This window comes from Anabrus simplex, chromosome 7, assembly GCF_040414725.1.
Source record: "Anabrus simplex isolate iqAnaSimp1 chromosome 7, ASM4041472v1, whole genome shotgun sequence".
In the NCBI taxonomy this organism is placed as follows: Eukaryota; Metazoa; Arthropoda; class Insecta; order Orthoptera; family Tettigoniidae; genus Anabrus; species Anabrus simplex.
This window is the reverse complement of record NC_090271.1, coordinates 303,364,444-303,392,216: the sequence shown is the minus strand read 5'-3', so window position 1 is coordinate 303,392,216 and position 27,773 is coordinate 303,364,444. Positions and strand designations below refer to the sequence as shown.

At 37.2% G+C, this 27,773-nt stretch overlaps 1 protein-coding gene across 7 annotated transcripts in view; it reads right to left on the bottom strand.

Moving 5' to 3' along the window:
- The window catches only part of Gprk2 (G protein-coupled receptor kinase 2), a 228,386-nt gene that overhangs the window by 111,406 nt on the left and 89,207 nt on the right, over positions 1–27,773 (bottom strand). For all 7 annotated transcript variants that reach the window (XR_010860778.2, XM_067151750.2, XM_067151748.2 and 4 more), the window contains 4 exons: positions 22,045–22,219; positions 17,857–17,972; positions 5,884–5,976; positions 5,658–5,801 (listed from right to left, as the gene is read on the bottom strand). Coding sequence is in view for 6 of the 7 variants with exons in the window: in XM_067151750.2 (XP_067007851.1) it covers positions 5,658–5,801; positions 5,884–5,976; positions 17,857–17,972; positions 22,045–22,219 (528 nt within the window). In the remaining variant the exon portion in view is untranslated. The remainder of the gene's footprint in view (positions 1–5,657; positions 5,802–5,883; positions 5,977–17,856; positions 17,973–22,044; positions 22,220–27,773) is intronic.

Here is a 27,773-nt window from a genome sequence, read left to right as displayed (position 1 = left end):
CAAAACACAGTTTTTACAATTTGAAAATTTGGCTAAAAATTGTTTGCAATGTTAAAATAAAATTGATTCAACTATAATTTGGCATTAAAATTTGAGTCATAAATATAAATATTGGATGTTCATATATAGGAGCCATAGTTTATTAAGTGTGTTGGTTTCTAGAATACAGTAACATTTCAGTATTGAGAATTTTAGTTAAGAATTGTGCTCTCTAAATAATGTTATTTAAAAAGACTGTAATTTTGCATCATGCGTGATTAGAGTCATGATGATAATCTAGAACTGAAGTCTTGGGTTCGTTGGAAAATGGCTTCTAGATTTGATGAGACTTGCTGCTGCAGTTGGCAATTTGATCAGAGGAAGTATTGACATATTTAATTCTTGTTTGTAGCGACCAAACTCTCCGTTGGAAGTTGATTGTTTTGATGTAAATTATGGTTAAAAGGGGCTTCAATCCAAATTTTGAGTATCTGATTATGTTTCTTTTGATTTATAGAATGGAAGAAGCATCCCTTTGTCTGCTGCTACAGAATCTTGTGGACCTTATTGCGTTACTGTGACTATTGTCTGTTGTGTTTTGGACGTCAATGTGTTTTAGAATCAAGAGTACTCCATTTTAACATTGCAAATCATATTGTCATAATTTTTAATGTGTATATTATTCTTATGTTTTAAATATTGTTATCACTGAAATTAGATTTACATTCAATGTAATGAAATTTGTAACAATAATCCAAATATGACAAACCTTGAGGCAATTGTATAGGCTGATGATGCTTGTGAATAAAAGCGAAACATGTCCCGGTAAATTAGTGTTGTAACATTACAACTTAGCAACACAAACTGTAATTTGTATTGAAAAGGTGGATCAAAACAACCAACAAATTGTTAGTATATCATAGCATAGTTCAATATGGGTCTAATAATGAGATTAGTTACATGTAATACTGGATACTGGTCGCACTTAAGCGACTGCAGCTATAGAGCTCGGTAATTTACAGTTTAACTGATTCCCGCTATGTCGCTTAGGTTTTCAGTTTACTGACAACTAATGCCTTCTTGTAAGCCAGTGGGGAATTTATTATAAGTAGTTCAAGCTTTCCTGTACAAGATTGTGCTAAAATCTCAATTTTCGTCAAATGGCGCTTAGTCTACTGATTCATAACTCCATTCAATTGTGCTATCACTTTGAAATTTCACGACAGCACCTCAATTCGCAAGAATCACCCTGGATGAAAAAATGTTTATTATAAGGCCTTGAGACAGGTGCATGTGCGGCAGCCATGCTTACCCCCTCGCACCTCTTATCCCACATCCACGTAACTTCTCATCAGACGACCATAGTAGGCGGTGTTAGAGGGTTGTATCATTTTATCCAATTTACACTGTACAGTGGACCCACAATTTGCACTACAGACTTACCACAATACTGGATATGTGACTATGATTATGCATTTATTGATTACAATATCCACAGAAGCATTTTGGGTGAACTTCAACCATTCATTTAATGCATGTGAACTTGCACTACTTTTATTGGTGTAGCGCCCATCTTGCCATCATTTGCCATTCATTTTTATTAGGGTTACTGCAATGCAGTGACGAAAATTCAGAACGCCTTCATAATGGTAGATTTGTAGTACATTTCATTTTGTGTGGTTGAATATAAGAGGACATTACTGCCCTAATTTTGCTACCAACAGACACACCTACCACTACCACTACTACTACTATTACTCCTCCTCCTAGTATCCAAACAGTGATCATGGCATATAACCCAAGTCCACAGCAAACTGGAGGAATACCTTTCATTTTCGCATTTTCATTAGCTTCCTTTTCTACTACATGCAAAATATCATAGCATTTGCACATTTTAGCTATGAATGACCCCAGTACGTCCACAATACCTTGGTTTACAACTTGAATTCTCAGGAATGTCTACGCAATGTCTTGTTGCTTCTACATCTAAAATACAGATCTGTGCATAGTTCCTCGGCTTCCCTTCTGCTAAGGCAGATCTGGCCATCTATTCTAAAACAACAAGGCCATTAGGAGGCCTTATTGGTGTAGCAATTCATACAAATGAGAACAAACTTTTGTAGAATCTAATATTATTCAAGAAGTTAAGAGTGAGTGTCTTCCCCTCTCATTAATTTTGTTAGACACTCAGGATACTGATGCTTATTTAGTGTAGTAATTGCTAGTAGTAATACAGTCAAAATCAGTTATGACTCGAAAGGGACCGTACATTAACGGTCGTTATAGACGATAGGCGCACAAACAGTTTTTGTTGTTGCTATTAATATCATGTGTGTTTTAGGCTGCACACTTACATGGTTAATTAACAGAATAAAAAAATTTTAAAAAAATGAAATACGTGCTGTATTTGCAATACAGTAATTGTGGAGTGTAACTGAGAGGAAATTTTCTTCTAATGTTTACACAGCACATACAGCAATAATATGTCAGCAAAATATAAAATAAGCGAAGAAAGAAGTGGCAACACTGTAAATTGATCAATGTCGCACACTGTCTTGGCTAACAAATGAAATGTTCCCTCTGTCCTTCCAAACTGTAGAAATCATTCCAATTCCTTAGCGATGCTGAAGTTTGTTTCCCCATTTTGTAATCGCCATATTATTTGTGACCTTTCTTCAATATTAAACATTTCCCCTTTCTTTTGCGACATTTTCACAGTGATGCTTGCCTCGACTATTTAACAGACAGACTGATTTGAAATCTACAGTCTACTGAAAACAAGAGTTTGAAAAGAAGCCTTGCATTGTTGTCAGCAATCCCCAAACGTGTAACAAACAAAAATCAACACTGGACATTACAGGCGATACATCTGTCCAAAAATGTGATAAAAATACGCCGTTTTATACGATATGTCATAATAAGCGATTTTAAAATACAGTGCTTATTGTATATAGGATTTAGACGGGACATAGATTTTGCAGTTATATCCAGTACATCATTAAAAGCGGTCATATTTAACGGCTTCAACTGTATGTACATTTTCTGTCAGATAGCATTTCACTGGTACTTCTTTTTGACTTCTATGAAGCTCACCATTTTCCTAAATAATATTCTTCAGTAAGACATTCACTGTTAGTAATTTTCTTCCTCATACAAGACATTACAAACCATCACCATTAAAAGTCAATAAGTTGATGGCAGGAAGTGTCCTTCATTCCAGTTCCCTGTTGCAGCAATATGGAGACTACAAATGAGACAAAGAACTCCATATCTCTAAGTGTGATTAATATCAAGGAAAATAAAAATGAAATATTAACAAAATCTCGAACATGATAAAGAATAAATATTTTTAAAACAAAGCAAGTTAAGACCAACAATTTTGAGATTTAACACTTCTGTGCAGTGGTACCAATTGTAGTAATTAATTATTACTAGTCTTTTAAAAATAAAAAATTATAGTTTGTCTATATCCCTAATGAAGTCAATCACAGTACCTGATGAAATGACATTACTTTTAGGCAATGTACACGTTATATCTACTTGCTCTTGGTAACATAATCTATTTGTCACCATTAAATTACTTATACCTTCTTTACCTAGGTTACTTTATATTACTTATGCTATTAAACAAAGAACAGTGTATATATTTTACAGGTATGTTACAGTGTTATATGTGTTTTTAACCTCTTAACTGGGCATGATGTATATATTCATACGCTGTATGTTACAGGGTAATGGGCATGACGAATATATACGTACTCGTCTTTTACCGTGAATATCTCCTGGGTATGAAGAGCTACTGTGCCGCATCGTGTATTGTCGTCTTAATTGATGTTTATCCCGCTCGATGACAGCAAATACCACATGTCACGCTTCTTGAAGATTATTTGTTATTATTTTACAACTGTGCGGTGCTACTTGTCCGCAGTAGGCCAAATAAGGCAGCATCTAGTTCAAAGCGCAAGTTCGAAACTCTCGAAGAAGACGAGATTATTCAACACTTAGAGAATGATTGTGAGGATTTATCTTCTCAGAAATCCAAAGGTGAATGGTTTGATACAAATGAAGGCGATTCTGATAGTGAAAGTGGTTCAGAAAGTGAGAAAGAAGAACAAGGAGAACAACATGACGAATCGGACGGACGAGGCCGAAGTGCTAGATATGTTTTAACCTCTCCCGCCGCGTAGTGTTTCACATCAGAAATTCATATTTTCTGGTGCTAGTGGTGTAAATAAGGACTTCGACGATGAATCCAATGTGTTGGAATATTCTGAACAGTTCATAGGTGATGATATGTTTCAACTTATTGCCGAACAGACCAACAGATTTTAGAAGCCCATCCGAACTTGAAACCAGGGTCACGAGCGAGAGATTAGGTGGATACAAATCCAACTGAGATAAAAACTCTAATTGGACTTCTAATGCTGGAGGGGATAGTTCATAAGCCAGGAAACAGCATGTACTTCTCCAAACGGGAAAGTATCGCAACCCGTTACTTTTCGAAAATTACCTCTGAGAAAAATCGCCGCAGTTCTAGTGAGGTAAATGACGTAACGGACCGTGAAGTTAATGTAAAGTCTTTCGCATTGTCACTAGCATGATGTGCGATTCGTAAATAGTCCTTTCTTTTATTTGTTTTAATTTTAGGCCATAACATATGAACAAAACACTCAAATTTCAACCAGGTAAATGACCTTTCAGTTAACGAAAGTGGTTCAGAATGTCACATGCATGATATGATATTTATAAATACCCCTTGCTTTTATTTGTTTCAACTTTCGGCTATAAAATATGGGCCAAACTCGGAAATTCCAAACAGGTAAATGACCTTGCAGTTAATGTAAATGATATAAAATTTCTCTAACATTAAAATTAATTCATTAAAACGCCTTTATTTTACTGTTTGTACCACAGATGAATGATATTAGTGATATAACTAACTTTTCTGAATATCCTACCGTGTAACAAACATCTGCTGAAAAAATTCACAGGGCAGGTTACACAAAGCACATCTATAATACCCAGTTAAGAGGTTAATTAGTGTTTTTGACAGACTGAAAAACCTTAAAGTTATGTTAAGTCGACTGGAAAATATAGCTTCCTTAACAAAAAAAAAAAAATCGTTATTTACCAGATAAACCTATGAAAAGTAGGGAGATTTTTTGATGTTCTAAAAAAGTAGACACTAAGTCAACTAGTATCAAAGTAAATTCAGGACAGAATTGTTTTTATGATAAAAGCCAACTTCTAAAGCAAAGATGCTACGAAGTTTAGTAGGCTAAATGGAATCTGGAATGGAGTAACTGAAGTCTATGTTAGATTTCAAAACCACCTCATAAGGCAATAACTTCGAAGGATAACATGACAAACAGAATAGGAAGGAGGCAAAGAAAAAAAAACACATCTGCTTCAAAAACTTACCTTTTCCACAGTATTTTCCACAGAGTAAAGTAGAACAGACTTCTGGGAAGTTTAGTTTTTTAATGCGTTTGGTGCCCTATAGCGCAATTTTACTTGGGAAGTCTGCTGCAGTCATTCCATCCAGTTTCTCAGATCATTTACAATTCTACGCAAAATATACAAGATCCCGAAGTTCACAACAGAATACAATGAAACTTCCCCGACCAATTATATTATGATTATATAAGAAGAGGTTTTTAAAGACAAGAGACACTTACATCAGGAAGGAATGGTGGATCCCACATTCCAGCTTCCAGTCGTTTCCAATTCAAACACTTGAAAAATTCGTGACATTTAACTTCCCGTCCACCTAGCCGCCCACAATGACAACCAAGTCGTGTCTTTGGTGATTTCTTTAATAACTAGAAGTCAAACATATGGTATAAATAAGAGTACAAAAAATATATGCAAGCATAATAGATGAACATCAGTTTATTTGTTTACCTGCTGACATAACGATTTTGCCTCTTCACTAAATTTGTGCGAATATTTTTCCTGATCCTCCTTAACTCGTCGATCCACCTCTTCTCTTTTTACCTAATAATAAAGAAAGTTAATTAAAAATGTAACTTTTACAGTAATATGTTTTTACAGCGAAATAATGGGAAACCCATTCCATAGATTCACAAGGCAGCTTTGGCATGGTCTCAAAATGTATTGTTTTGCTTTCCCATCCTAAGCAGTTGGAGGAAAGTTTTCCCTTAATTTGTTTCCAATTTTCTTCTGTGTCCATTGTGGTTTTCATGTTTTTGTGATTAGGTGCATCAGTAATAAAGAAAAAGTGAAAACATTTCCTGTGTGTTTCATAATAATCAAATGGTCCCTGTTATCAAACCAAGGGATGAAATAAAGAAATATTATGAGATTACTTTCGTTATATATTTTTTTTTTTTTAGTTTTATTTTTACAACTGGCTTTACATCGCACCAACGCAGATAGGTCTTATGGCGACGATGGGATAGGAGTGCGAAGGAAGCGGCCATGGCTTTAATTAAGGTACAGCCCCGGCATTTGCCTGGTGTGAAACTGGGAAACCACGGAAAACTATCTTCAAGGATGCCGACAGTAAGGTTTGAATCCACTATCTCATGCATGCAAGCTCATAGCTGTGCGCCTCTAATGCTTGGCCAGTTCGTCCGGTAGAGTAGTTCTCATCAAATGGAAACAAGAGAGGTCCACCTATTCAATACCATACAATGTTATAAGAAAAATTATAACATTTTATTATACTCGGTACCGGTTTCGATGCTGGTGTGCATCATCATCAGCCAAAAATAAGAAAAATATACATAGACAAAGTTACAATAAACAATGCATAAAGTACATACAAATTTTACAGAACTGGCAAGACCTAATTAAAAACGGGATCCATAAACATTAACCTATGACTTAAACTTAAAAATAGCACTAAAACTAAAAACTATGAATATACGACCTCTTGATAAAAGTCCGCTGAATCTAAAAACATTAAACCATGTGCGGACAAAAACCAATGTTTCACTATCATAAAAGTCCAAGAGCATAATTTTTAATTTTGTAAGAACATACGTGTAAAAGGTTTACTTGCTAAACATTCACTGAGTATTAGAGTAACCAGTGCAAGAATTAAGAAACAAATTTTTCTATTGGTTAAAAATGGCTGTTATTAAAATAACACAACCAGTCAAAAGACGTAACTTCCTATTTTACGTGATAAAACATATGTCTTCTCTAACATAGCCGCTTTCTTTAAGTATTAGATAACAAGATCTTTTTGATGAAAAATATTGGCGGACGCTGTGTTTCCAGGGTACTGTTCTCGGTTCAAACTAGGACCTGAAGCAAGTAAAAAAGAAAATAATATCAAGAAAGGCTTTTTTTTCTTAAATCTTGTCGTAAATTTTTTTACGTGAATAAGAGACTCACCTCTGGGAGCGTAATTATTATGTGTTATTAGACGTTAGGGAAGACACTGAGAGCCGCAAGACAGCGTGACCAATGCACCCGCGTTTTTAAACTTTAATAGTTCTCATCAGCTTATAAGTTCACAAGTAAAAAGTTAAAAACTAATCTTACTCTGGACTAAAAAAGAAAATCTGATACTGCTCCCACATAAAGTATAAAGCAAGTTTGAAATGTATACATTTATGTTGTGATGTGGAGAAGATAAAATGAAAGAAATGCTGTTTGCAGAGAATCTGATGAAATGGAGTGGCAGTAAGGAAGAAACACAACAACAGCTGGATGCATGGGAAGTAGTAGTCTCCGTATATGAAATGTCTCAGCATAGATGAGTGAAGTCACCACAACACAAATTAAGAATAGACCAGATATGGAAGTAACACGTGGAGGAGAGAAACTACAGAAAGTAGAAAGTTCCAAATATTTGGGAAGGAACATTGAGGAAAATGGGAGAAACAGGTGGGAAATTAACACATTCATGCCCGTATCCGAGTTATCGCCTATAGCGCATGTCTATGCTCTGCACCATATTCGAGTTAGCCCAGATAATACCAATATAAATGGTCCGTTATTGGACATTATAAATTTTCCAGCTAGCTCATTCTTGGTTGCCAGCGTTTCGCCCTCGTGTGCTAGGGTGGGCTCGTCAGTTGGTACCTAGCACACCTACCAATACGCTGGCTAGTGCATACCGTGGAGGCCACTGCGTAGGCTAACTGGAGCCACCGGCAGTGCCAATGCACTAAGAGACTTTGTCTCATCACTAAAAATTGATGCCTGCTTGGCCATCAGATGATATAGATGTTGATTCCCATAGGGAATCTGAAATATTTGTCCTGAATGAGCAAATTTATAATACCAATATAAATGGTCCGTTATTGGACATTATAAATTTTCCAGCTAGCTCATTCTTGGTTGCCAGCGTTTCGCCCTCGTGTGCTAGGGTGGGCTCGTCAGTTGGTACCTAGCACACCTACCAATACGCTGGCTAGTGCATACCGTGGAGGCCACTGCGTAGGCTAACTGGAGCCACCGGCAGTGCCAATGCACTAAGAGACTTTGTCTCATCACTAAAAATTGATGCCTGCTTGGCCATCAGATGATATAGATGTTGATTCCCATAGGGAATCTGAAATATTGGTAGGTGTGCTAGGTACCAACTGACGAGCCCACCCTAGCACACGAGGGCGAAACGCTGGCAACCAAGAATGAGCTAGCTGGAAAATTTATAATGTCCAATAACGGACCATTTATATTGGTATTATAAATTTGCTCATTCAGGACAAATATTTCAGATTCCCTATGGGAATCAACATCTATATCATCTGATGGCCAAGCAGGCATCAATTTTTAGTGATGAGACAAAGTCTCTTAGTGCATTGGCACTGCCGGTGGCTCCAGTTAGCCTACGCAGTGGCCTCCACGGTATGCACTAGCCAGCGTATTGGTAGGTGTGCTAGGTACCAACTGACGAGCCCACCCTAGCACACGAGGGCGAAACGCTGGCAACCAAGAATGAGCTAGCTGGAAAATTTATAATGTCCAATAACGGACCATTTATATTGGTATTATAAATTTGCTCATTCAGGACAAATATTTCAGATTCCCTATGGGAATCAACATCTATATCATTAGCCCAGATACGCGCAACCTAGAATTGTATCCATTTCTGCGCAGCTGTAGTTTATTTCTGTCAAAAATATGTGCGACAGAGATGAGGGTAATACCCTCATGAATGCTTTTACCTGCTTCTGCTCACCAGAAACCACATGGCCTTCGAGATTTTCCCTTCCAATGTACTTTTGTTTCTGAACGAAGGCTAGTGCTGGCCAAGCTAGCTGCGTAGTTGGTTTGTGATTGCACAAGCATGTGTATAGCCATGTTCTGAAGTGTAACCATGGCATTTATGGCCAATCTACTGTAAGTGTTGACAAAATTGGCGAAATCCAGTTAAGACTCAGGTGATGAACTAATTCCTGAACTAAGTGAAAGTGATGACAGTGAAGAAGATTCTCCTGGACACGTGACAGAAAGCACAGTACCTGAAGGTGTAACATTAGCTACCACACCTTCCAGAGATACTAGAGGACTTCTTTAAGGTATGTGCAAAATTTTGTTTCCATATCTTGTTTAGTTCAGAACTTATTGTGGAAATAATTTGTCATTGTTTGCTGTGCCACTAACAGCTGGAATAGTGTATGTAGGTATCAGCTTTTCATTTAATTATATTTGAAATTCATTAAATGGTATTTGCTTCTCAATTCATTTTTCTTTGAGTTTTGTTGGTTTTAAAAGATATTTTAATTGTATATATATATATATATATAAAATGAAATTTAAAGATTATTTATTAAATTTATTAATTTAACTTTTAATTTTGTTTCTTATTTGGTAGTTAGCGATATTGACCTCGCAACCCCTCAAGCATTAATTTTAAGATCCTGTCCTCTTTATGCCTGTATTGTTTGGGTCCTCCATGCCTTATATTTGATGCTACCGCCCTCAAAGTGAGTAATTTTGTGATTTATGTTAATTCTGCCATTTCTGTGTTTTCATTTGTTGTGTGTGTACCTTGGGCGTTGCACATCCTACAAGTATAGTAATCTTCAATACGGAACCATAAAGCTATTTATCACTTGTAAGTGGTATCTTCTGAGCTCTCATTGGAGAGATGGTGTGGAATGACATTAGTAGATGAATAAGTTGAGTGATGTCTTCAAAAGCAGGAAAGATCACATTCTATATATATAAAATACGAGTTTTGTCTGTACATTGATCAGAATTTAAAAACAATGGTATTTTTGTGTCGGATGTGCCCACAGTAATAAGGAAATGCACTTTTTAATTTTCCGTCATCTCTGTCTACCAGTATGTACGAATGCACATCACAAGAAAATGGCTCATGAGAATGTAATGAAATTCTGTACGTAAAGTCAGGGAATGAGCCACTACAATCTAGGCTATAAATCATTTTATTCAAGCTGAGTGAAATGGTAGTTTAGAGTAACTAAAGTTATATAGAATTAAATTTCCGAACATTTATGTTTTATACATTTTTACCGTACCGGCTATGATAAGATATTTATGAATTTGTATTTTTGTTGCTAAGTCCATATCAACACCGAGCCACGATCGGTACACGGAATTTAATGAAAATCGGTATATAGAGCCGAGGAATAAGAAACTACAGTCTAAGCTATAAACAACTGTATTCACTCAGAAAATAAAAGTTGCAAATAAATTTAAATATCTTGGTGAAATTGTCACTTGGAATGCTAATGAAAAAGCATCCCATAGATAAAAGAACTCTAAAATTTAGACGAGCACAATAAATTACATGGCCAAGTTAAAAAAACAGTCTCTTTCAATTACTGCTCAATTTTGCCATTATAACTTCGCCATCAAATCAGAAGCAAAGTATGCAAGTGAAACATCATTCAAACTAAATACCCAAGCAACAACAGACAAAGTGCAGAAAGTGGATAGAATAATTCTCCAAACTATTATTAATAAAAAACATTAGGTTGATGGCCAGTGGAGACTTTTACCCACTTCAGTAATTTACAAGGAAAGTGAATCAATTAATTATTGACACGATGAGAAAATGGAGGATTGCATTTTTTTGGACACATATAACATTTGACAAATTTTAGACCCCTAAAACAGCTTTCTGATTTCTTTTGGAACAGTAAAACAAACAAAAAACCACTTGGTTTAAAGAAATACAAATGGATTTTGATTAACTGAAAATTACTACAAAACAAATTGAAAATAGAGAAGAGAAGAACATTCTGAAAAACAAATATACAAAACTATCACTTAAAACAACAAAACGTACACAGTATGTAATATCGGTTTTTTTTTTTTTTTTTGCTAGGGGTTTTACGTCGCACAGATAGGTCTTATGGCGACGATGGGATAGGAATGGCCTAGGAGTTGGAAGGAAGCGGCCGTGGCCTTAATTAAGGTACAGCCCCAGCATTTGCCTGGTGTGAAAATGGGAAACCACGGAAAACCATCTTCAGGGCTGCCGATAGTGGGATTCGAACCTACTATCTCCCGGATGCAAGCTCACAGCCGCGCGCCTCTACGCGCTCGGCCAACTCGCCCGGTAGTATGTTATATCAGCAGAAGAACGGGCTGCAAGATCGTCTAGAATGAAGAATTTTGGGATCAAGTGTTGAAAACATGAACTTTTTTTTAATATACTTTTTTTGTATAAGGTTGATTTTGGTGTTCCAATGTGGGCGTAAACAGTATGTATGTATGTATAAATAATAAAATAAACAAATAAATAAATAAATAAATAAATAAATAAATGAATAAATAAATAAATAACCATGGATGAAATGGTAGTTAAGGGGAAGGTGCCTAAAATTAAATTTTTAAATACCAGTAACTAAGTTATAGGTCCTATCAAAAAGTGCTATATAACAAAATTTAAAGAGAATTCAATTTCCGATCATTTATCTTTTTATTCAGTTTTACTGTAACGACTATGATAAGAGTGGTATTTCAGAGATGGAAGAAAACTAAATGTGAAGGCCTACATTATCTAAAGCATTGACCATTGTTTGTTGCAATGTTCTTTGTCTCATATGCTGCCCCCTCATCTCCGACAGATGGGATTACTGCTGCATACCAAGTGCAACAGCCTGACTTCTTAAGCATGCCATTCCTCTGGTTCATATATTTTCTGATACTGCTGGTACGTAACACACTGGTTCATCATAGTATTCCAGCTATTCGATCCCTACTTTGACGCAATGGTTGGAATGAGCAGTGTGCACACTTAAGGCAGAGGCTCATTTATGACCTGGTCTAGAATTACAATTTCAGCCTATTTCAAATTATAGCACCACAATTCACAAAGTAACTCAAAATTCAACCCTGAAAAGAGCCATTTCTTAAGAAAAGCTTCTTCCTCTTCGCTTTTATTAAATTCTACATTTAATTCCAAATTAGCAAAATTCTCTGGCTTTGAGAAAAAATTTGCCAAGTCAGATAGTGTTTTCCCCCCACCAGTGTAGTGAATTGAGATTTTCTGACTCATACTCCTAGGAAACAGATTAGTAAGAAGGCATAGTTTTTGCCCTGGGACTCTCCCCTATTTGACCCCCCCCACTGAAAAAGGAAGAGTGTTCATGGATCATGGCTATCTGCGGCCTGGTCATTTCAGCTCTGGAACTATGGACTGTTAGATCGGCAACGTATTACTGTTCAATAAAAGTGAGAAAAGTTGGTTTTTCATTTGATATGATAGCATTGCTTTTAATCGAGCCAATCCTTCTGACGTCATTGTAATGTCCTATGTTGATTTCAGTTGGGAAAAACCACTAAGACAGTCTTTCTGAGGTTGTAAAAAGGCAGGTGAAGAGAGAGTGTCTGCCATTATAATGAAAACTCCTCAATCTGATTGTGACTGATGGTAGGTAAGAGGGCCTACCATTACAATGAAAATTCCTTAACCCGGACTTCATATGAGAAAAGATGTTTGGTGACTTCCCTATCGCGTTTCTGGGGTAACGTTAAGAGCTATGCAATTTATTACAATCTTGCTCACGTGTACACTACCTAACCTATAATTCTATATACAATGTAGAATTCCGTAGCGAAGCACAGGTACATCAGCTAGAATGAAAATTGGAATTCAAGAGGACAAATTGTGGCAAATATTAATTTATAGGAAGGGGGAAGAACTTACCAAGGGAAATGTTTAATACAGTAAAACCTCGTTAATTCAAAGTCCTTGGGACTAAAAAATCGGACTTCGAATTACGTGATTTCGAATTAAACGCCGATTCGCAATTCAGAAGTACCAACCCTTGCCGCGTTACAAAATATTCCTATGCCCGTTACTGCACGAGTTAACCTTGATTCACAGTTAAACCTTTCAAATGCCGTAGGGAAAAACAATCCTAAATGTATCTAACAAGGTGCATTTATTGAAATAATGCTCTTGGATAACGCCATATACTGTCAAACGTAACCTGACACCCGGGAAAAATAAAACACGATTCAAAGACAAGCAGTACGGTAATCTACTGCATATATGCACGACGCAATTTAAGCAAATATGTTATAACCTACTTGATTTAAGTGCAGTATAAAGCACTTGCACAGGGGAGCCAACAAGGCTGTCCAAATTGGAAACACATTACGCCAACAAAACAAACTTTAAAAACCCAGACATATATGGGAAACACCAACAAAACAAACATTAAAAACCCATACATACATTTTAAACAAATATAAAGAATAATAGATAACTATGTACAGTACCTGAATAGTTTAATGATCCAGTAGGGCTTTTTTGTCACACATTAGGCTTATTGCCTTTAAAAGAAAGAGTGTATGGGAGGTTGCTTCATCTTTTTTTTTTTTTATAAACACTAGCTACGAACTGCTCCATATGGGCCATAGCCTTAATTGTAGCGTCGTCAGCATCACTAGCACTTATCACTGAATCCAACACGGCGAGAGCGGCAAGTACATCATTCTTTGACGGAATAGTTGCCGCCTGCGCCGTATCTTCGTCGTGTTCAACATCAGCTGTAGCTGCATCTCCCTCTGGCGTCACGTGATCACAGCTGATCATCATGGCGGGATCCCGCTCTTCTGAAATAGTCTCCGCATGGTCTATGGCGATGTATTCGGAGAAAGTCATACCGACATCGGACTTTTGCCGTAACTCCTCCCATTCATCTTCATTATCGTCGTCGTCTTCTTCTGCTCCTTTTTCTACTTCATTCAACGAACCAAAACCACACTTGACGAAGCAGTTCTTGATGGTCGATGAAGAAACAGAGTCCCAGGCAACTGTCACACTCCGCATTGCATCAATTACGTTCCACTTGCACATTTCTCCCGCCGGAATATTTCTAGCAACTTCCCGGAGAAAGTAACGCACCAGTTGCTTTCTGTAGGCACGTTTCACAGATGAAATTATGCCTTGGTCTAGGGGCTGCAAGTAGCTCGTAGTGTTGGCCGGCAGAAAAAGAAGACGCACATGTTTTAAAATTAGATTATGTTTGTGTGCAGCACACTGATCCAACAACAGAAGTATTTTCCTGTCCTGGCATGCCATTTTGCGCTCAAGGCATACCAGCCACTCCTCAAAAATTTTGCCTGTCATCCAGGAATTCTTAGACGACATATATTTGCACGGAAAGTGCCTGATGCCTTTAAAACATCGTGGTTTCTCGAACTTGCCTATGACGAGGGGAGGAAGTCTCTCGCTTCCGTCCGCATTGCAACACAGAAGGACTGTGACCCTATCCTTGTAAGATTTCCCGCCATGACACTTCTCTCCCTTAAAACCATAAGTCCGTTTGGGCTCGGCATTAAAAAACAATGCAGTCTCATCGGCATTGAAGATATTGTTCGGTGCATACGAATTGATTATGTGAGCCACCTTTTCTCGCCAACTGTCTGCATCACTAGTGTTCACTGATTCGGCTTCTCCGCACATTGCCTGCCGTAATATTGTGCCATTCCTTGAAACGCTGAATCCACCCGTTCGAACACTGAAATTCAAGACCCATCTTCAGCGCCAGTTCATTCGCTTTCCCCTTAATAATCTCGCCATCTACTGGGATATTGTTTGCCCGAGCATGCCGAAACCACTCGATCAATTGTACTTCCAAATCGGAGTGTTTAGCTCCTCGAATACGCATTCGCTTTGCTGTATTTACACCCTGCATTTCCTGAGCTTCTATGCTCTCACAATTTTTTAAAAACGTTGAAAGTGTGGACACAGGAATTCCAAATTCTTTAGCTATTTCAGTTTTCGTCTTTTGTCCTTCGTCGACCTCCCTTATAATTTTCACTTTCTCGCTGAGTGTCTTTGAAGAATACTGACGCTTAGCCATCGCAACACAAAAAAAGGAACACACGTGCCCTAAACTAAAATATCGTAACAATAAACTAAAACACAGTATTAATAAAATATAACAACTTCGAAGTTTATAACTGCACACTAAAACTTTAAATAAAATGAGTAACTAGAAGAATACAAAAGAACTATGATTTCACTAGAAATTGGCAACTCTGAAGCACGCTGTAGACACACCAAACTCAAAGTGAAAGTGCGGAAAGATACACGTTCTGGAAGACGCGTTCTATCGTGACGCGGAGAATTTTTAATTCAAATTACGCCGTAAAGTATTATTTTTAACAAATTGAAGGACAATTTTGAATTAAAAGTCTGAATTTCAATACTGGGACCGACGTTCTTTGAATTACGAATTATCCATATTTCGAATTAAACAATTTAAATAACACGAAAAGCCGTACCTCGTGTTTCGGGGAATGAGAGTTTCTTCGAATTACGCGGCATTTTGAATTAACCGATTTCGAATTATCGAGGTTCTACTGTAAATTTCCAAATTCTCTGCAATCATTTAAGACAAGGCTAGGAAATCACCAGATAGTTGATATTTAGAAATTTCATGATCCGCATTGAAGTGGGATTACAATAATTGAAATTATTAGGGGGTCCTCCTATTCAATACAAAGACATTTATTAATGTGAATAGATAACAAGTCATTCACGTGAGATACTAGTTTCAGCACTTAACTTGTGCCACATATCAGCTAACGAGTCAAATCAGGCAAACACAAACAACTTTAAAACACTGTAACACCTGCATAGATGAATACTGAACAAAATATGATACATATTATACAAGCTGGACAAACCACCATGTGTACAAAACAACACAGTCACCATCATTTTTAAAAGGATTTTATACTAAAGTGCAATATCATCATGTACCATATTTTATTCAATATTCATCTATGCAGGTGTTACAGTGTGTTTTAAAGTTGTTTGTGTTTGCCTGATTTGACTCATTGACTGATGATGGCACAAGTTAAGTGCCAAACCTAGTACCTCATGTGAACGACATGTGATCTATTCACATTAATAAATATCTTTGTATTGAATAGGAGGACCCCTAATAATTTCAATTATTGTAAACAACAAACAGGGAATCTGCTACCTGGGTGACTGCCCTAAATGCAGATCAGTAGTGATTGATTGACCAGATCTGTGTTCAAGATCACTAATAATTCAAAATTTCTCAAACTTCGATGTCTTCCCCCACCCATTTGCGGCTTGTGATCTATTGTTGCTTGGATTGCATCATTGTGTTAATCATCAAAGCCTTCTGTTTTGGTAACTGTTCCAGTCATGCCAACTCTTGTAGAAAGGAGAATGTATCTTTCACTTTAGTAAAATAAAAGAGAGAGGGGTTATGATATAAACTTCAAATTGCAGGCTTTACACAGGGAAAGACATTTTAAATACTGTACGGGTTACAAAAAAGTTTGGTGTTTCGAAGAATAACACATGATGGTGGTGGGGGTGGAAAGAAGAAAAGTTTAAGAATGCCAGCACATAAAGAGAAGCATTCAGAGGATCAAAGAGAGGAAAATTTACTTAAACGGTCAAGCTTGTTACTGGATTTGTGAAGGAGAAATGAAAGAGTTAACCAGTAAGTCACAAAATTATTAGAATGAAGGCTTAGAGGTAGTATAGTAGTTAAAAGTTTTAGTAACTGAATTTAAGGCAATCCTGAGGTAGTGTAAACAAAAGATGAGGTGTTTGGGACCATGTTTACGATGGTGTACAGCTACCGGACAATGGCTGCCAGCAGATTATGTTAATAAATTTGGTCATCTATCGGTGTTACATAATAAGATTGAGGAAAGTCTACAATATATTACATAAAACTTTAGTTATTACATTCATTTTATGGCATATTGTGGCATTTGGGACTGTATTTACAATGTTGCACTACTATTTTGTAATCCCTACTGGCAGATTATACTGATAAATTTGGTCACCTATCAAGGTTACATAACAAAAATATTACATATGAAAATAAAACAATTTCTCTTAAATTTACTTCAGCCTTACTAAATTATCTTAGTTACACAGATAATTAAAACCAGAAGATTATCAGACCTAAAATGAACAGCAGACATCCTATTCTTGTAAGAACATGGTATTGGTAGGGCAAAGCGAGACTATGAAAATGTATAATATACAGATTCAACAGTGACATTCCTTGAATCACAAACCTAGATTTAACGGTATGGATTTATGAAACCAATGCATAATCATTAAAAAGATCATTTCAATAATCATTACCAAGCAGTGAACAACATTTATTGTAGTGAATAATAATCTTATAACAAAGATTTTCCAGCTTTCCTACCTCCACTCATCTAAAAAAAAAAACATTTGAGAGAAAGGCGTAAAATAAGTCTTTCTAGTTTCCCAGAGTACTTTGGTGGAATAGGATGGGATTTAAATGGAGACCTGCACGTGACGTTTGAACAAACTATATCAATAACTCAAAAATAAATTTTAGAAGCTACCTTGTGAAGTATGCATAGATTCCCCATAAACAGATTCAAATATCTTTCAGAATTAAAATAATAGTTTTTATTAAGGAAAATAGTAATTACTTTTTCTTTCCTAGCACGGAAGGGTGCCTGCCCCTCGATCATCTCGTAAATTAAACAACCAAAGCTGAACCAATCAGGGCTGAAAGTATACTTCTCGTTGTCTATTACTTCAGGAGCTGAAATTTAAAAAATTATTTTAATCTATAAGTAACATAAGATCATTAAGTACTCCAAAAGTAACAACATCTGTAAACAAATGACTTACGGGAAAAAATTATGATTTACACAACATATTAAGCACGAGTTTATAAAACGGAGGTACACAGTTTTACACAGAGATGGAAACTAGCCACCTTAAGCTTTCTAATGAAAATAAGACAAGCTAATGCATCTTAAAGAAGAAATCCACAATATTATGAAGCAGATTTTAGATAAACAAATTACCACACAGGAGAGAATAGCAGAAAAACATGGATAGGAACTCTGTGCACTGGACAGTGAACAATTCATTCTATCCCTACCCCTCTGGCATATGTTCTAAGGGTGCTCTCAAGCTATCACTGTACACAATGATAGAGGTAGCTAGGGACTTTTCATTAACTCACATTATGTGACTCTTCTACATACCGTGGAATATAGTATGAGAGATCACCTTCACATTTTCTTCAAGGGAAATGGCATCACAAAGTCTTTAATTACCCTTAGAAGTTCCACGAATGCACAAATTCTGACCCTAGAGGAGGACTCCTTCCTTCTTCCGGAGTCCCCACTGCAGTCTCTCTCACAGCAAGCTATAAGGAGGAAAGAGTGTGTACATGAACAGCTGATTTTTCTTGCAATAAAATATATCCGCACTTAATATTTCTCGCTGTGATGTCCTCATTATTACAAGTCATATCATACATCACACATTAATCAATTATTTATGATGCCCACAATTCTAGATTGAACACAACTGCTTGCCAACTCCACTTTCATTATGAGTGGTGATCTTGTTTTTACTCCAATATCTAAAATTCTCAAATACTGCATTTTTCAGCAGGGGGGGATAAACAGTGTGCCCTACAACCTTTCTTTCTCCATGAATTCATGCAAAGTTAGGTGGGTCCATTAATATGGCATATTAAACTGATATTTTTCTTCCAAAGCATGTGGCAGTAATGTGAAGTATGAGAAAAAATATACACAATGTATATTATACATATTGTCATTTAATATAATATTATATATTGCTTAGTTATAATTAGTAGTAGTGGTAAGTGCTGTTAATATTGTTATTATTTGAGTGTATTTATCATCCGTGATTGGAGAATTCATAACTCTGTTGATGATAAATAAACAAATCAAGACAAGACAAAATGAGGTTGATTTCCAAACGCTATAGTTCCAGTCCAAAGTTGAGCAAAATTGTCCTGCTTCTCAGTCACATACTGAAGTTTCACTGATGGCTAGCATGGCGCAGCAACAGAAGACACACAAAACCCAATAATGGTAACACCTCCCTTATTATCTGTTTTATTGACAAAAGTAAAAGTGACCCTGAAGTGATATGCAGTGTCTCACATGAGTTTGACAAAAAATATACTACTTTTGTAAATATTTCCATTATTATCCGTTGCACGATAAACATATTGTACCCATCCAAATCGGTCTTTATTAGTAGAAATTTTCGTTTTGACGAGCAAATTTATTCATTCATCTCTACATTTCATACTGCAGGACGAACAGCTGTGACATTGGACCTGACCTAGATAACCAGTCCAGCAAGCGAACAGCAAGCTGACAAGGGGAGGTTGAATTGTTTTATTTTTCAACAGCAAGTGACGGACAAGGAAGCAAGCACGTGACACGGCAAGTGAACTTTCGATGCGTATGACTTTTGTGATATAAAATACTCTGGAAATCTCTACAGCTCAACATAAGAACTAATGACCATTCAGATGATAAGAACCAACAAGAATTAATATGAGCAGTAAGTCAGTTTGACATGCATTTCATGTATGCTTTGGGAAAGCATTCTTTCTAATTATATTAGACATGTTTGCAAAATTAATAACTCGTTCAATAGAAGGCAGTTTGGGTTTACAGGTAGGAAATGTTATTCCACTGAAGCTCAACTTGTAGGATTCCAGCAAGATATAGCAGATATCTTGGATTCAGGAGGTCAAATAGACTGAATCACGTTTGACCTGTCTAAAGCATTTGATAGGGTGAATCATAAGAGACTACTGGCAAAAAAATTAGTACAATTGGACTAGACAAAAGAGTGACTAAACGGGTTGCTGTATTTCTAGAAAATAGATCTCAGAGAATTAGAGTAGGAGAAGCTTTATCTGACCCTGTAATAAATAAGAGGGGAATTCCTCAAGGCAGTTTTATTGGACCTCTATGTTTTTATATACATGAATGATATGAGCAAAGAAATGGAATCAGAGATAAGGCTTTTGGGGGATTATGTTATTCAGTATAGAATTACAAGATTGTGAGAACTGCAAAATGACCTCGATAATGTTGTGAAATGGACAGTACGTAATGGTATGATGATAAATGGGGTTAAAAGTCAGGTTATGAGTTTCACAAATAGGAAAAGTCCTGTCAGTTTTAATTACTGCGTTGATAGGGTAAAAGTACCTTATTGGAATCATTGTAAGTACCGAGGTGTTAATATAAGGAATGATCTTCATTGGGTAACCACAAATATTAACATAGAATAATGCATACAAAACACTCCCTTGTGAAGGATTAACTCATAAGTAAGAGGCAGTATAACATATTGTACGTGCCATTCTTGTATCTCATCTACCCCCTCGCCGTTGTCTGCCTGACTATTGTTGTCATCCTCGGATTCAGATTCATAACACTATATAATAAAAACTTTTTCCAATAAAAGTATACACTATGTGAGAAGAGACTATAGGATTACAACTACAAAAAGAAAATTAATATAAAAACAAGAAGAGCATGGAAACTAATCCACAGGTGGCAATGAAACTTTGTATCACAGAGTCTTCACAGCGTCCAGAGCACGGTGACCAGACAGCATGTGACCTCCTCCACCACTCCTCTATGATGTCACCCATCCACTCAGACAGCATTTGAATGGATGCTCGCAAAAACGGGCTAACCAACAAATTTGGAAAAAATGAGTTATGTGCTGCCATCCATTGCAGAAGGTTCAAAGTATCTTCTGTGAGTTAGGCTAACATGAGGTAATCCTGTGTGATGAGATACAACGCTCTGAATTTTATGCCATTTTATTTAGACCAATTTTGTTATTGCAAAATCGGGCTAACAGACGTTTACGGAGAAGGCCGTACAGATGGCGTTGCTGAATATGTAGGATAGCAAACCTTATTCCCATGTATACTACAGGCTGTGGGTGTTTCTTGTGTTTTTGTGTCAGATGAATGGATGGATTTAGTAAAAAGAGCTAGAGTAAGAAAGCCATTTCAAGTAGTAAAAATGACAAGTGATAAGTTTGTGAGCACTCAACCTTTGCTAGAAAAAGTAACCAAGAGAATGGTATCTGTAAATAAGCAAAGAGTACTAATTAGTAAAGTTTCAGGCATACTATTTAAGAAAGATGTACCATTTAAGTATTTTAAAAATATTTATATGGTATTGTTGAGGAATATGACTGTGTTGACCTTCACAAAAGGAACAGTAATGGTGATGTGCCATCACTTGCTAGTGTTCAGCTGGAAATTAAAAAAGAGCATTTCAAATATCAGATCAAAATTAGATGTACAGCTTTTCAGGCATTTGCTCTATTAACCAGCGGTTCGTCTTAGGTCTGACACTGACTCATCAGAGTGGGATATGTCAGACCCTACCCACTGACGCTGGGGTGTATGCAGGTGAACTTATCAGAAGCCTATTTAAGAGGCACAGTCTGATAACTGCATACGGGAGATAAAATTCCACAATGGAATTAATGCCCGCCTAGCAATTCCGAATGGAAATTCTAAGTTCCCATGGAGGGAATTACATATTTTTCCACCAATAGAGCATTTCAAAAATCAGATCAAAATTAGATGTACGGCTTTTCAGGCGTAAAAGCGCGGCTTCCGGGCAAGAGGCAGGCATGCTACCCCTACACCATGGGGGCCGGCATCTTTGTCTAGTTTACTGTATAAAACACTTTTTGTATTACATGATCATAAAATGAAGTTTGGTTACGAATCTAATGTAAACTATTTACTATAGCTAGGTTTTGACTTACTGCAGTGATATCTGGGTTTGACTTACCCATATAACCCACAGTGCCCACTCTTCCTCGGACCATTTCTCCTTCAGGTATCTCCATAGCAAGTCCAAGATCAGAAATGCGTACATGGCCATGATCATCTAAGAGAATATTTTCAGGCTTACAGTCACGATACACGATTCCCTGAGCATGCAGATGTTCAAGTCCACATAGAACCTGGAAGAATATTCAATATTTACTCGGTAAAGACATATTAAACATACTCATATCTTGGGGATAAACACTTATACTGGACATATGTTAAATCCAACTACGGTACTATCTCATAATGTACACTCAAAATGGGTCAGGAAAAAAAGAAAATCACAAAAATCCAAAATATAACCCAAACAATTTGCATATACATAAACATTTTGAATAAACAGAAAAACATGCCACTGGATAATTTCATACAATGTTTCTTTTCTTTGATAACACTGCCATTTCAATTTGTACATTAATATCCAATCACTGAGCTAATGTTTTCAATTTAATATCTTGGGATTTATAGGCCTATTTAACAAAATATATTCTTTATATCATTGTTATTAATTACCGTATTTGCTCGCATATAACTCGCACGGTTTTTTTCTTTTTTTTTACCAAAGTGTGAACCTTTTTGGTGCATGATATATAAGGGGATTCATGTGCGAAAGCTTGTATTACCGAAAGAAAAAAAATAAAATTTGCATTAGGCTCTTGAAACAAGACAACCAGCATCCTTACCCTATTCATTGCCACTGCCTTCAATCTCCAAGCTACTTCATTCTAGTCACCATCCCATACTGCATCATCCTGATTTCCATCCAACGCATTTGCGATGCCCGTCTTCAAGAAACTCTTCACAATAACGTCTGTCGACACCATAACCCATGCCTGCATAACCCACTCACACACGAGTTCAACTGACAGCCTCTTTATTTTACCTGCTGGCGTCAGCTAATGCCCCCCCCCCCCTGCCATCCATTTGGCGTACAATTTATGTATGTTGTACTTGAAGGGCTTGTTGATGGACACATCTAAGGGCTGTAGACAACGTGTGAGTCCACCAGGAATTACAATGAGATCAGCTTTCATTTCCTGAAGACGTTTCATTATATCTTCATTATATCTTCCAACAAGTGTCCGCGGAAACTGTCCCAAACTAGCATTGCTGGGCGTCGAAGCAGTGCCCCTGGCCGTGCTCCCCACACCGTACGGACCCAGTCCTGGACAAGAGCTGCATTTATCCATCCTTTCTCTCGAACCCGTACATGAATGCCTCTGGGCAACTTCACTTTAGGCACTGTATTTCCTTTGAAAATAATGTAAGGTGGCAATTATCTTCTGTCTGCGGTTATTGCTAGCATGACAGTGCAATGCTGTTTTTCACACCCAGTTGTACGTACAAGCACACTAGATTCTCCCTTCTTGTTGATGGTGGTGTCGCATGGCATGTCGAAGTTTCCATGGAGGGAATTAGATATTTTTCCACCAATAGAGCATATCAAAAATCAGATCCAAAATTAGATGTATGGCTTTTCAGGCGTTTGCTCTATTAACCAGCATTTCGTCACAATAGAGATAGAGATACACCCCAGCATCAGTGGGTAGAGTCTGACGCATCCCACTCTGAAGAATCTAGTGTCAGACCTAAGACGAAATGCTGGTTAATAGAGCAAACGCCTGAAAAGCCATACATCTAATTTTTTATCTGATTTTTTATATGCTCTATTGGTGGAAAAATATCTAATTCCCTCCACGGGAACTTAGAATTTCCATTCGGAATTGCTAGGCGGGCATTAATGTCGAAGTTTATCGGGTTTTGATCTGCATTGCCAATTTCAGATAAGAGATGGTTGTTTTTCTTCCGCACTGTTGTCACATGTCGATGAAAATCTATGATTTTGTCGCTGGCATTGCTTGGCATTCTCTGACAGAGATATATTCGCCTTCGCAGACACAATCCCTTTTATGTCATGAATCTACGGATGAAATCCCGGCTCATTTTCAGATCCGAACAGCTGATTCCTCCTTTAATCGCTAGTTCGTGCGCTTTAAAATGTAGCATCTCATCCGAGATACTAAAGCCCTCCTTTCACAACTCTGTAACATAATGAAGCAACTTCTTCCAGCTCAGGAAACTTACCAGTTTTCAGCCGTCTGAATGCCTTATGTATTCGGTTGGTAGTTTCTAGCACAGCTTTCTGTTTATGCCGGTAGTGAACATTAAACTCAGTCACACTGAATTCTCGACCGGCAGCTCTGTTGCCATGTTCTTCAGCATATTTCATCTCTGAGTTTAAACTCAGCCGTATAACTCCCACGTTTCTCCATAACTTAAAGATCAACCTACACAAGAAAACTTAACTGAGAAACAACAATGAAACGTGATAACAGAATACTGGTACTTGTTGACAATACAACAGATGGATGATACATAATACTGTGACCACTTGACTGCCTGGACAGGGAAACACTCCCAGTTCATGTGATCAGCTCTGCTGGACAGGTAATGATAAGCATACTGACAAAGATGGAAGAGTGAGAGAGATGGCTGAGTGTGACTGCCTGGCTAGGAATGCGGCCTTGGGGCAGAGGTTTGCAAGTTAGGTATTTTTGTTACAACAGCTAGCCTCAACCGTTCTGCAGGTAGAAAGAAATGTAGCTTCTTCTTGTACTGTCACGTACAAAGTACCGTAACAGCAACTGGTACAGTTCCGATTTTTAATGTAGGTACATCAACGGAATACCCAAACTTTATTTCGTGTATGTACTGTATGTCTTTGCGGCAACGTCAGAAATTAATGCGAGTTATGTGAGGGGATTTTCCTGCAGTTTCAAATGTTAAAAATGGGGTGCAAGATATACACAGTGGCATGTTATATGAGAGAAAATACGGAATATAATTTTTCTCATAACTGCCCTTGTGATATAAAATTTACCTTTATCATTCTCTTTCACTATTGTTTCCCCAATGTTTTTTGCATCTTTTTATAGTATCTTGTACAGTTCATAGCCTCTGATCATGGCACCATACATCAAACTTGTACATACAGACAATCTAGATCAGATCCTAGCAGATTAACCCCTCAACTGAGCGAATTTCCTAGAACTAACCAGTGCTCCCATGCATGGTGGCTTGCACTAGATGTACCCAAAAGACAGAGGACTGAATCTGAGTTAATTTAATTCATTAATTTTGAAAATCAATTAATTTTAATTCATAATAATAAATACCTAAATTAGTAGCCACAATGCACTGATTTCACTATAATGTGAATATTTTAATAAGTTTACTATTTTCAATATTGCTATAAAATATGAATAAATATCAAAATATTGTAATGTTATAATAGAGGGTGATGACAGAGAAGCTACTGTCCATAATGTGTGGGGCAGTTTATCCAAGTCTGCTCGCATCTGACCAAGGGGAGTGTATATGTAAGGATTTACAGAAGGCAGAAGTATTTAATCGGCAGTAAGTAAAGGCAGTTGAATATAAAGATAATGTATAAGCAGAGGAGGAGACTAATACCAGCAAAGTACTGAACTTTACCTATGTCAACAGATATTTACAAAAAAAATTTTTTTTAAATTGAAAACTAGAAAAGTAGGTGGAACTGTTACTTTTCTGAGGATACTAAAGGTCATGGATTGGGATATAGCACCATATCTGAAGTACAGACACAGTGTAATATATACAGTTGCAAAGCTCTGATGATATTTTTCATCCGAGGCGACTACAGTGCTCCAAGCGGCGAGGTAGAGGCAACTTGCTAGCAGACAACAGGGAACGAATTACCACTACAGTTTAAAATGGTCATAACTTCTGAACCATTCATGCAAGGTCTTGACAAGGTTATTGTAATCCTTATGAAATAGTGGATGAGGTCAAACAATTTATTTTGATGAGGAGTTCGAGGATAATATCGAAATATTTATTTAATCTTAAGGAGTTATTTTTCTTTACCGCCCACTATAACATAAAATCGCTTCTAGAGGGCAACCGGTTCAAAATAGGTATATACCATCGCAGACTTTTTTGTACAGGTTTCTATGCTCTAATTGTGTCCGTGTAATCACCATGTGAGGGTGCAGATGAGGATGAAGTTGACAAGTTTTATGAAACATTGAGTGACATCGTGGTCACAGTCAACAGCAAGGATAGAATAGTGCTAATGGGCGATTTCAATGCGAGAGTTGGGAATAGAACTGAAGGATACGAACGGGTGATTGGTAAATGTGGGGAAGATATGGAAGTTAATGGGAATGGGAAGCGTTTGCTGGACTTCTGTGCTAGTATGGGTTTAGCAGTTATGAATACATTCTTCAAGCATAAGGCTATTCACCGCTACATATGGGAGGCTAGGGGTACCAGATCCGTAATAGACTATATCTTAACAGACTTTGAATTCAGGAAATCTGTCAGGAATGTACGAGTTTACCGGGGATTTTTCGATGATACAGACCACTATCTGATCTGTAGTGAACTAAGTATCTCTAGGCCTAGGGTAGAGAAAGTGAAATCTGTCTGCAAACGAATAATGGTAGAAAATCTCCAGGACGACGAAATTAGACAGAAGTACATGGATATGATTAGTGAGAAGTTTCGAACAGTAGACAGTAAGCAGGTTCAGGATACAGAAAGTGAATGGGTGGCATACAGGGATGCTGTAGTAGAAACAGCAAGGGAATGCCTAGGAACAACTGTGTGTAAAGATGGGAAAAGGAGAACATCTTGGTGGAATGATGAAGTGAGAGCAGCCTGTAAACGTAAAAAGAAGGCTTATCAAAAATGGCTACAAACAAGGGCCGAGGCAGACAGGGATTTGTACGTAGATGAAAGAAACAGAGGGAAACAAATAGTTGTTGAATCCAAAAAGAAGTCATGGGAAGATTTTGGTAATAACCTGGAAAGGCTAGGTCAAGCAGCAGGGAAACCTTTCTGGACAGTAATAAAGAATCTTAGGAAGGGAGGGAAAAAGGAAATGAACAGTGTTTTGAGTAATTCAGGTGAACTCATAATAGATCAGAGGGAATCACTGGAGAGGTGGAGGGAATATTTTGAAAATCTTCTCAATGAAAAAGGAAATCATCCTGATGGTGTTGCAAACAGCCAAGCTCATGGGGAGGAGGAAAATGATGTTGGTGAAATTATGCTCGAGGGAGTGGAAAGGATGGTACATAAAATCCATTGTCATAAAGCCGCAGGAATAGATGAAATCAGACCTGAAATGGTGAAGTATAGTGGGAAGGCAGGGATGAAATGGCTTCATAGAGTAGTAAAATTAGCGTGGAGTGTTGGTAAGGTACCTTCAGATTGGACAAAAGCAGTAATTGCACCTATCTATAAGCAAGGGAACAGGAAGGATTGCAACAACTATCGAGGTATCTCATTGATTAGTATACCAGGCAAAGTATTCACTGGCATCTTGGAAGGGAGGGTGCGATCAGTCGTTGAGAGGAAGTTGGATGAAAACCAGTGTGGTTTCAGACCACAAAGAGGCTGTCAGGCTCACATTTTCAGTATGCGCCAGGTAATTGAGAAATGCTATGAGAGGAATAGGCAGTTGTGTTTATGTTTCGTAGACCTAGAGAAAGCATATGACAGGGTACCGAGGGAAAAGATGTTCACTATACTGGGGGACTATGGAATTAAAGGTAGATTATTAAAATCAATCAAAGGCATTTATGTAGACAATTGGGCTTCAGTGAGAATTGATGGTAGAATGAGTTCTTGGTTCAGGGT